Source organism: Aquarana catesbeiana, linkage group LG07, assembly GCF_042186555.1.
Source record: "Aquarana catesbeiana isolate 2022-GZ linkage group LG07, ASM4218655v1, whole genome shotgun sequence".
Taxonomy (NCBI): domain Eukaryota; kingdom Metazoa; phylum Chordata; class Amphibia; order Anura; family Ranidae; genus Aquarana; species Aquarana catesbeiana.
The window spans coordinates 45,375,225-45,386,816 of record NC_133330.1 but is presented as its reverse complement, the minus strand read 5'-3'; the positions used below and the strand labels follow the sequence as shown (position 1 = coordinate 45,386,816).

The following is an 11,592-nucleotide window of genomic DNA, read 5'->3' as shown; positions in this document are numbered from 1 at the left end:
ACTTAAGCCATTCAGCCCAGATGATCTCTGCCTTCGCCTTGGTCACATCTCTAGAGACGCGCTCCTGTGTTCCTGTTAGACTCGCTTGGCTGACATTCCTTCTGGCTCCATATTCTGCTTTTCTACTACGCTCATCTCTGGCTCCCTGACGTTTTGGCTTGTCTGACTATCTATTCCAGTTCCTGAACTCTGGCTATGTTTTGACTACCTTTACTCTGTTTCCCTTTTTATATTATTAAACAAGTGTGATTTAACTGTACTTCTGTCTCAGTCTGATTCATGGTTTCTGACAGAAATCTTCCAATGGAGACACTAGTTCTGGTGACTTGGGGGGGGGGGGCAAGGAATTCCCTTAATTTGCAGGGATCTCCTCTCACTTCCTGTTTTGGCTTATGGAACAGGAAGTGAAGGGAAGTCTCTGCAATGGGGCACAAACGTCAAAAAATAAACTGATGGGGTTTTAACCCTCCCTTACTCACCCTGCAAGCTTCACCCCGGTAACGTTTTTGTAGAGCTGGCGGTCAGCTTTCTGTTGATAACAGATGATAATAACAGTTGATAATTTTTTTTTTAAAAATGTTTTTCTAAAGTGCCCTGTCCCCGCGTTCTCGCGCACCAAAGAAAAAGCATAAGTAAGTCCCGCTTCCAAATGTAAATTCTAAACAGGTACCCGTAAAAAATTGTAATCGTCACAAAGATTGAAGATGAAGATTTTTAACCACTTCAATACCAGACACTTTCACCCCTTCCTGCTCAGGACAATTTTCAGCTTTCAGCGCTGTCGCACTTTGAATGACAATTGTGCTGTCATGCAACACTGTACCTAAACTAAATTTTTATCATTCGTTTCTCACAAAGAGAGCTTTCTTTTGATGGCATTTCATCACTTCCTGGGGTTTTTATTTTTTGCTAAACAAACTAAAAAAAAAAACAAATTTTTGAAAAAAAAAACCTGATGGGCACTGATAGGCGGCACTGATAGGCGGCACTGATAGGCGACACTGATAGGCGACACTGATAGGCGACACTGATGGGTGGCACTGGATAGGCAGCACTGATGAGGAGCTACTGACAGGCATTACTGATTGGCATCTGAAGGGCACTGACAGGCATTACTGATGGGGCACTGATTGGCACTTTTATGGGCACTGATTGGCACATTTACAGGCGTTCCTAATGGGGAACAGACTGGCAGCTGATGGGCAGATCTGATGGGGCTGTGCTGATAATCAATGTACTGATTATCAGCACAAAGCACCCCTCTGACAGGGAGAGACGCCGATCGGCTCTCCCTGTCAGCGTGAACCGAGGAAAGACGTTTACCAGCATTTCCTGGTTCACGTGATGATCAGCTGTGATTGGTCACAGCTGATAACGTGGTAAGAAGCCTCCGTCAGAGGCTCCATACCACGATCGGAGTTGCAGTGTGTAAGACTGACACACAGCACCTCCGATCGCCGCACTGCACGCCCCCACGGGCGCGTGCCTGCTTGTTATCCTGATCACATCATGAGACGTCCGATCAGGATAACTAAATCACTTTGCCTGACGTCATATTGCTATATGGCGGGCGGCAAGTGGTTAAGCACCGTAGTTTGTTGCCATTCCACGAGTGCGTGCAATTTTAAAGCATAACATGTTAGGTATCTTTTTACTCGGCATAATGTCATCTTTCACAATATTCAAAAAAATTGGGCTAACGTTACTGCTTTCTTTTTATTTAACTCAAAAAAATGTATGTTTTCCAAATAAATTGCGTTTGAAAGACCGCTGCACAAATACCATGTGACTTTAATTATTGCAACGACTGCTATATTATTCTCTAGGGTCTTTGCTAAAAAATGATATATAATGTTTGGGGATTCTAAGTAATTTTCTAGCAAGAAATACTGATTTTAACTTGTAAACAAGTGTTAGAAATAGGCTTGGTCGTGAAGTGGTTAAAGACTACTTTAAAATCCAGTCCGTGTGTGAAGGAGTCCTATATGCTTTGGTAACTCTATATTTTTTTTCTCCATTCAATTTCTCATGTTAGGAATAATCAATATGAAACATATGGGTAAGTGGATGCTGATCAATAGTTGGAAGATACAATGAATGTACAATATACATAATGGCGCTATATACGTACCTGTAATAAATAACGAATCAACCTTAATTTATCAATCGCATCTGTTAGCAACCTGACATGTCATAATCAGATCAATCAAAATACAATTGAATTCTTAAACAAAGCATCTTAATGCTGCCAATCAATGCAACACAAACGGCAACTTCCTGCCCTGGCCGATCGACTCAATTTGGTTGAATCTGATCTGAATCTAGTCTCAATCAATCAGAAGGGAAGTTATGTCTTTTCGCTTGTTTGCTCATTTAATACTTTTGATAAAATCACACATCGATCAGATAATAAAATCAAAGCATGTATGGCCACCATGGATTGTTTGTGGTTCATGATCACTTTAACCGCATTGAATGATCAATCAAATTATCGTTTTGATATGAGTGTGGCTGCCTAGGATTTGAAAGCTGAAATGCTCCATGTAGATGTGTAATTTAGTAAGGAACAAAAAAAACATACTTTTATACTTTTTTTTTTTTTTTTAGTTTACTTTTTATATTGTTTTATACTTTAATATCTTTATATTGTTTTATACTTTTTTTTATACTTTTATATTGTTTTATACTTTTTTTTTTTTTTTTTAATACCTTTTATATTGTTTTATATTTTAATATCTTTATATTGTTTTATACTTTTTTTTTTTTTTTTTTACTTTTTAATACTTTTATATTGTTTTATACTTTTTTACCTTTAAATAATTTTTTATACTTTTATTTTTTTTCACAGGCATCGATTTTCTTTTTACAGACTTGAAAATATACCATTTTGTACAGACCACCTTTAACAGAGAGGTAAGTAGCCCTGCCATCCCGCTAACCTTAGAACTGCCTTGTAGTGCCTGTCTGCACCGAATCTCCAGTATCTTTTTTTTCCTCCTGGCTGAACTAGCTTTACTCTGCACTCTGCACATTACACAAACCGGCCTGACAGGAGTTAACAGAAGCTGATCCAGCCTCCAGGCTGACACAAGCCTCAGTGAGATTGGTTCAGACACAGTCAGGGTGAACTCAGCCCTCCCAGAAGCCCTTGGGGCAGACCGAGGCGATTGCTGTCATATGGGAGAAAGGTGAACTACAAAACAGTATGCTTAGTATTCCAGAGATCTAATCATCAATCTGAGATCAGAGTCCTCAGTAGGAGGGGTGACTGAGCTAAGTGACAACCCTCCAGCCTTTATATGTGCATCCAGTGACAACCAATTTATGTCTATTCTTTTAGCAGGCTGCACACACAGGAGCGAAGTCTGATCGGTGACAATGGCCTGGTGGAAAGTCAGCGCTGCTGGGAAAGATGTCAATCCTGACCTGGCCAGTGAGAGGTTGTCCCCCTCCTTCAATGTGGAGACCCTCACCAACCTTCTGGATGGAGGGGCAGAGGAGACCCAACGTAGGAGATCAGTGGGTAAGTGGTGACATATGCTGGGTCTATGCATGGGGATTATTTTAGCAGGGTGCAGTATATTTCCAGCTTAGAGGAACTGCATTTGCTAGCATGGGGCATGCTGGTTCTTGTAGTTCCTTTACAGCTGCCTGCTTTAGGCAACTGCAAATATGCCTCACTGAGGTTGGTGCACAATTTAGTGTAGCTCTCCATAGAAACCAATCAGGTTCCACGTTTTATTGTCAAACCTTGAACAAGCTGAAGTTAGAGGCTGATTGGCTACTATGTACCAGATTGCACCAGATTTAGCACTCTCCAGTTTTAGTAAATCAACACCTGTGCATGCACATGTTTTGATGATGTTGTTCAGCCAGGCATGTGATCCTAACAACAAGCACAGCTAGGTCCTGCATTATCTGAGACCTCTGTGTAGACCACACTGGAATACAGCCTGGTCTATGATCTGCTCCAACCTGTGATTGGGCAAGGAAAGAGCTGCAAATAGCCCCCAGTGTTGGCATAGGTGTGCACAGCCTATTGCATTAGGGTGTGTGCCCCAATACATTCTTAAAAACGTTTAAAATGTTTTAATGAAACAAACCCTTATTGCGCATGTGCAATTAGACCCTCTTTTGCTGGTGCCCCCACTTTCCCCAACCACTTTATTATAATTTATTAAAGTGATACTAAAGTTTAGTTAAAAAATAACAAACATGTTATACTGACCTGCTCTGTGCAGTGGTTGTGCACAGAGCAGCCCAGATCCTCCTCTTTTTGGGTCCCTCTTTGGTGCTTCTGGCCCATTCCTTCTGTTGAGTGCCCCGACAGCAAGCAGCTTGCTATGGGGGCAGCCGAGCCACAGCTCCCTGTGTCCATTTAGACACAGAGCCGTGGCCCGACCCTACCCCCTTTCTCTCCTTATTGGCTGATTGACTTTGACAGCAGCGGGAGCCAATAGCGCCGCACTGCTGTCTCAGCCAATGAGTAGGGGAGTCCCAGGCAGCCGAGACACTCCTGCAATATCGCTGGATCTAGATGGGGCTCAGGTAAGTATTAGGGGGACTGCTGTACACAGAAGGTGTTTTTTTTTCTTAATGCATAGAATGCAGGATAACACAAGCACTACAGGTTGTCAATGTGAATATAGTTCTTGGAAAGCAACACACTCTTGTCTATTTTTTCTTCTCTGTACAATGTGTGAATAGTTTGATAATTTGTACACATAATCAGGAGCATCTGATCAGCTGGACTTTTGGCTGCTGTTTAGCTCATGAACAAACAAATGTCATGGGATAGGAAAAAAAAAAACTTTGGATATTTAAAAGAAAAAAAAAATATATAGTTATTTGTTTTGTAACAAGTTTATGTAATAAAAATAGTTTATACTATTTATAAGAAAACAAAATTGTGCTTTGCTTTATGAGAGGATATCTAGTTTGTTGAACAAACGTGTTACTTAAATAAGGCAATAAACGTAGTTGTACTGCGGCAGGTTGGATCCCCTGCGCGAAACCACGTAGCTGTATGTTGGCTCTCGGGGTCCGGATAGCAGACGCACGCGGGGGTGCCGATGCTCGTGGCCGATGGTCGCGATGACCGCCGGCCACGAGCGATCGTGACCAGGAGACACAGAACAGGGACGAGTGTGTAAACACACACATCCCTGTTCTGCTCTGACAGGAGTGACAGATCGTGTGTTCCTGTTAGCTAGGAACCACGATCTGTCACTTCCTGTAGTTAGTCCCCTCCCCCTTCAGTTAGAATCACCTCGCAGGCAACACAGTTAACCCCTTCACCGACCCCTAGTGTTAACCCCTTCACTGTCAGTGACATTTTTACAGTAATCAATGCATTTTTTATCGCACTGATCGCTGTATTAATGCCAATGGTTCCAAAAATGTGTCAAAATTGTCCTATGTGTCCACCAGAATGTCGCAGTCCCGATAAAAATCGCAGGTCGCCGCCATTACTAGTTAAAAAAAATAATAATAATAAAAATGCTATAAATCTATCCCCTATTTTGTAGACGCTATAACTTTTGCACAAACCAATCAATATATGCTTATTGCGTGTTTTTTATCAAAAATGTGTTGAACAATACATATCGGCCTAAACTGAGAAAAAATTAGCTTTTTTAAAAAAAAAATGGGGATATTTGTTATAATAAAAAGTACAAAATATTGTGTTTTTTTTTTAAATTGTCGCTCATTTTTTTGTTTATAGCGCAAAAAATAAAACCGCAGAGGCGATCAAATACCACCAAAAGAAAGCTCTATTTGTGGGGAAAAAAAGGATATCAATTTTGTTTGGGTGCAAAGTCGCACGACCGCACAATTGTCAGTTAAAACGACGCAGTGCCGAATCACAAAAAACGCTCTGGTCAGGAAGGAGGTAAATTCTTCCGGGGCTGAAGAGGTTAATAAATGATTCACTCACCAAAGTGGTCCTCAAATATGTATTTTCAGTTGAAGCATTTATATATCCAGTTATTGTCAGAGAAGGTCTAATGGGATCATTTTTCTGTATCTGTAGGCATTGTAAGGTGGTGGTAGGGATGTTCGATAGTAAGCTGGTGTGCATGGTTTGATATACTAGTAAAGCTATGTAAAAAAAACAATAATTTGTCCTCTGTCTCTCAAGTGATCACCATTCAGAAGGACCCAGTGTTCAGCCTTGAGAACCTGTACTTCAAGACCCAATCAGAGAGATATGAAGGAGCTGTCCGGAATATTTTCCATCTAAAGAAGAAAGTGAAGGAGTTGGGATGGGAAGACAATGGACGAGAGATGGACTATGCCCTCAGGTAATTTTAATAGCTGATGATGGGTTTCTTAATTAACTTATAAAAAGTCCACATGCAGCGCTAAATGAGAAGTAAATCCAAGAAGGGGGAGTTGATAAACCCGTCACCAGCTTCAATGTGTATAAGAAAGCACACTGCACCACGTGAAATCCAATCTGCTTACCAGACAGCTGAAAAAAGCAGGCATGTAATAGATAGACCAAGACCACAGCTCCGTTCTTCAGCTTTAAGTGGAATCCAAACCAGGATTGCAGCTAATCATCAGACATTTTCACAGCAAAAACTTTATTGAGCTCTCATATGGGACATAATAACATTCACCCAGACAGCCAGTGATACCCAATGAAAAGATAATACAGCCAATAGTGAAGCCTGTAAAGTAGTATAAAAATTTTATTCGTAGTAACTTACAGTTTAGTACAGGAAGAAGTACATCATGATGTTCAATGGCCGCGGCTCTCAGCGTGCTAGTGTCAGCCCGCCTAAACTAACCTGCCTGAATAGACATGTTTCCTCATCTCCAAGCTACCATTATATAGAGCAGTCTTTCTCAACCTTTTTGACACAGAAGAACCCTTGAAATAACTTTCTGATCTCAGGGAACCCCTGCCAAAAATGTCTATCTATTTCTATATTTCATGATACATTTATGGTCAATGTACAGTGTGATGGTCAATAGGAAGAATGCTTCTTATGCCCTGTACACACGAGCGGACTTTTCGACCGGACTGGTCCGACGGACCGAATCCGGCGGATAATCCGACCGTGTGTGTGCTTCAGCGGACTGTTTCTGTCGAAAATCTGACGGACTTTACATTTTTAACATGTTTCAAATGTTTACGTCGGAACTCTGCCGGACCCAGTTCGAGAAACCCGCTCGTCTGTATGCTAGTCCGACGGACAAAAACCGACGCTAGGGCAGGTATTGGCTACTGGCTATCAACTTCCTTATTTTAGTCCGGTCGTATGTCATCATGTACGAATCCGTCGGACTTTGGTGTGATCGTGTGTAGGCAAGTCCTTTTGTTCGAAAGTCCATCGGAAGTCCGTCAATAGTCCGTCAAACGTCCGTCGGAAAGACTGTCGGACCTTTGTTGCCGAAAAGTCCGCCCGTGTGTACACGGCATTAGGCTTTTGGCTTTTGGGAAGAATTACCCCCTTATAGATGGCTAAAAAGATCAATGTCAGTTGGAACTTATCTAAGAGGCAGAAATTTCTCACTGCTCTAGGAACCCTTAGCAACCTCAGGAGGGACCCTTGTTGAGAAACCCTGATATGGACAGTTTTAGCCACGTTGTAATTATACAATGTACAAATCCTTGTGTCCTTCACTTTATTTTGATAGAAATAGGAACAGCTAAGGGCTAACGTGTTTTTGGCTTGTATCTACATATCGGTTTGTGAAGCATTTTTGACATTTATCCGTGTATAATGAGAATCTGCGGCTAATCAATGGAAAGGGCCCCTGAGTTTTAAATGCCATATATTTAATCATTTTCATCCTGGGACAGGAACAGGATTTAACATGGATAGCAAATGTGAGGGTAGAACAGCGTAAAAAAAAAAAAACACATCACAGGCTCTTTCATTGGCTTCAGTCTACTTTTAAGAGGCTAATCTAGAAGTCAGAACTGTACAGAAGAATGAAAAAGATTTGAGTTATAGCTGTGGGCAAAAAGCCCATTTCTTCTGTGATACAATAAGAAGGCCTAGCACTGAGTCTGTGTTAAGATGTTCTTGGGTCAGTCGCATAAAAGTGATGTTCGCTGGCTGCATCTTGCATCACCACATTTTTAGCCATTGATCCAAGACATGCATGCTGTAAATAAATAACAGATAGGTGTCATAATTCCTTATCTTTATACTTGTTTCAGGTCACAACTTATAGAAGCCAAAGCATTAGCATGATGGCCTGGTAACCAACTTTTTCAGAAGTAATGGTCAACATTGGCATCCTTCATGATTATCTCATTAAAGATTTCATACAAAGTTTCCTTACCCTTTTTCCACACTTCCCTAAGCAAATGTAGCCCATTCCACCCTCAAATCTCTATATTTATCATGTTTTCATGGCCAAGGCCCACAGCATTGTTTTGGCACTTCTCTGCCAGCTTCTTCACTTGAAGGCCACATGTTCACAGTTTGGCAGGGTGGGCTTGGGGCGCTATTTTCACACTGAATCTCCTCCCCGCCAATCAGGAATCGGGTCCTGAGACCCATTTCCCAATCGGCCAAAATGCCTGCCGACCCTATTGGACCACAAGGAGGAGACGCAGAGGATGAAGCCGCCGCCCGAAGGGAAGCGCTGCCTGGGGGTAAGTGCAGGGCTCATCGACCAACTGGGGGTGGGGGTGCTGGTGACCCGACCCAAACCTGGGGTCTTGGGTGCATTGTTTGCTGACCCCCCTTAAATATACCACCAGCTGCCACTGATTGCTTGTCTTGAGTCTTCATACAATTTGGCTATTAATATTCCTGGCTATACTCTTTCGTAGAGCCAGTTTAAAATGTAAAGGTGGTGGTATCTCCATGTGAGAAGCAAGTGCAAAAGAGGACCTTGTTGATGGTATATTTAGTAAAATATAAAAGATTGGGTTGCTTTAAAAAAACATACCAAACATGTCAAGCCTTAAAATTGCGTACACCTGTGAAATCCAAACTATGGTACCAAAAATTCTCCATTGTTGATGCTTTAAAAACCTTTACAGAATATTTGTTTAGCATTAACAATAAATTATGGCCCCGGAATTATTATTTCCACTGATATTTACAAGCACATGATTGCCCTATGCTGGGCATTTATTATAGGGAGTGTATGGAGTGACTTTAGTATGAAGTGACTTTAGAAAAAAAAAATATATATATATAATTTTATTTTTATATACTTTTATCGGAAAGCCTTTCGCTGGCTCTTAAATCTGGTACCAAGTAGGGAAGTGGTTAATATTCCTATGTGTTCGACCACCCACTGATTTCAACAATGGCCTTTAGAGGGCTGTCTATTCAATTGCTGCCATCAACATAATGAGAGGTCTGCTTGTGGAATTAGGCTGGCCATACACAATAGATTTTTTAATGAATGTCTGTAAGAAAATTTGTTACAAAATATCTCAGTGCATTTGACAGTACTTTCAAAAGACCTTCATCAAACTTTTTTGTTCACTGTGGTCTAAACACATTTTGATTTTTTCCTCGCTAGAAAATCCATAGTACATTCTTAAAACCAAAAATTTTAAATCTACTAGTGTACGGCCAGCTTTGGCATTCTTGGCTGGAGCACTGTATGGAGATTGCAAACACTACTTTTCAAAGTCCAGTGCGTTTTGCAGCACATTCAAATGAACATGCACATTCCGGTGTAAACCAGCCCTTAGACATACCAACAAACAAGCATTTTTAGCAGGCCATCAATGGCATCCCCCATACTTCTGTCATGGCAAGGCCCATTTAAACATGAATATACTTTTTTTTTTTTTTTTTTTTTTAAGGCTAAAAAGATTTTTGGCAAGTACAGAACACATACCTGTTGATCATACCAGAAATACAGTCTTTTTACTGGCCTGTGAAATGAAAAGACAGCATAAACAATGTTATCTCTCTTTTGTAAACTATTAGTCCCATCTAAATGCAATGCAAGGGAGATAATTCAAGGCAGAAAAGCTAGGAGTCCAACCTGTGTGACAACCATGGCTCCCTCCATACATATAATGGGGAAATTAGTGTAGACATGAAGACACCATACCAGGCAAAAAAACAAAACAAATGCAGACACCACATCTAAGGACATGTAAGCATATACAGTGCCATTTCGGATAATGGATTGAACAGTGACCCGTGAGATGTTCAAAGCTTGGGATATTTTTTTTTTTTTATAACCTAACCCTGCTTTAAACTTCTCCACAACATTATCCCTGACCTGTCTGGTGTGTTCCTTGGCCTTCATGATGCGGTTTGTTCAATAAGGTTCTCTGACAAACCTCTGAGGGCTTTACAGAACAGCTGTATTTATACTGAGATTAAATTACACACAGGTGGACTCTATTTACTATTTAGGTGACTTCTAAAAGCAATTGGTTCCCCTAGATTTTAGTTAGGGGTATCAGAGTAAAGGGGGCTGAATACAAATGCACACCACACTTTTCAGATATTTATTTATAAAAAGTTATCATTTTTCTGCCACTTCACAATTATGTGTCACTTTTTATTGGTCTATCACATAAAATCCCAATAAAAGTACATTTACGTTTTTGGTTGTAACATGACAAAATGTGGAAAATGTCAAGGGGTATGAATACTTTTTCAAGGCACTGTGTGTGTGTGTGTGTGTGTACATATATACAGGTGCATCTATATCATCAAAAAGTGAAACTCATATATAGATTAATTACACACAGAGTGATATATTTCAAGCATTTCTTTCTTTTAATTTTGACGATTATGGCTTACAGCTAGAGAAAACCCAAAATTCAGTATCTTAGAAAATTACATAAGACCAATAAGGATTTTAATTACAGAAATGTTGCCTTCCTTAAAAGTATGTCCATGTAAGTATAGTATGCACTCAATACTTGGTCGGGGCTCCTTTTGCATGAATTACTGCATCAATGTGGCGTGGCATGGAGGCGATCAGCCTGAGGCACGGTTGAGGTGGTATGGAAGCCCAGGTTGTGGCCTTCAGCTCATCTGCATTGTTGGGTCTGGTGTCTCTCATCTTCCTCTTGACATTACCCCACAGATTCTCTGTGGGGTTTAGGTTGGGTGAGTTTGCTGGCCAATCAGACACAGTGATAGCATGAAGTGCTCTAGAATTTACTGGTAGAAGGCTGCGCTGACTTTGGCCTTTGATAAAGCACGGAGGACCAATACCAGCAGATGAAGTGACTCCCCAAATCATCACAAACTGTAGTAACTTCACACTGGACCTCATGCAACTTGGATTCTGTGCCTCTCTACTCTTCCTCCAGACTCTAGGACCCTGATTTCCAAATGAAATGCAAAATTTACTTTCATCTGAAAAGAGGACTTTAGACCCCTGAACAACAGTCCAGTCCTTTTTCTCCTTAGTCCAGGTAAGCTGCTTCTGACATTCTCTGGTTCTTGAGTCGCTTGACTCAGGAATGCAACAGTTGTAGCCCATATCCTGGATACGTCTGTGTGTGGTGGCTCTTGAAGCACGGACACCAGCTGTAGTCCATTTCTTGTGTATCATCTCCTCCAAATTCTTAATGGCCTTTACTTCACAATCCTCTCAAGGCTACAGCTTTCCAATGTTGCTTGTGCACCTTTT

General features: G+C 41.0%; 1 protein-coding gene across 2 annotated transcripts in view; it reads left to right on the top strand.

Moving 5' to 3' along the window:
- The first annotated feature begins 3,070 nt into the window (after nucleotides 1-3,070).
- ACOX2 (acyl-CoA oxidase 2) overlaps nucleotides 3,071-11,592 on the top strand; it is a 50,601-nt gene continuing 42,079 nt past the window's right edge. The window contains exons 1-3 of one of the 2 annotated variants that reach the window (XM_073592127.1): nucleotides 3,071-3,188; nucleotides 3,344-3,523; nucleotides 6,143-6,305. In XM_073592127.1, the coding sequence (XP_073448228.1) occupies nucleotides 3,379-3,523; nucleotides 6,143-6,305 (308 nt within the window). In that variant the 5' untranslated portion in view covers nucleotides 3,071-3,188; nucleotides 3,344-3,378. Of the gene's footprint in view, nucleotides 3,189-3,340; nucleotides 3,524-6,142; nucleotides 6,306-11,592 lie in introns of both variants that reach the window. The other variant, XM_073592126.1, reaches the window with a different exon arrangement.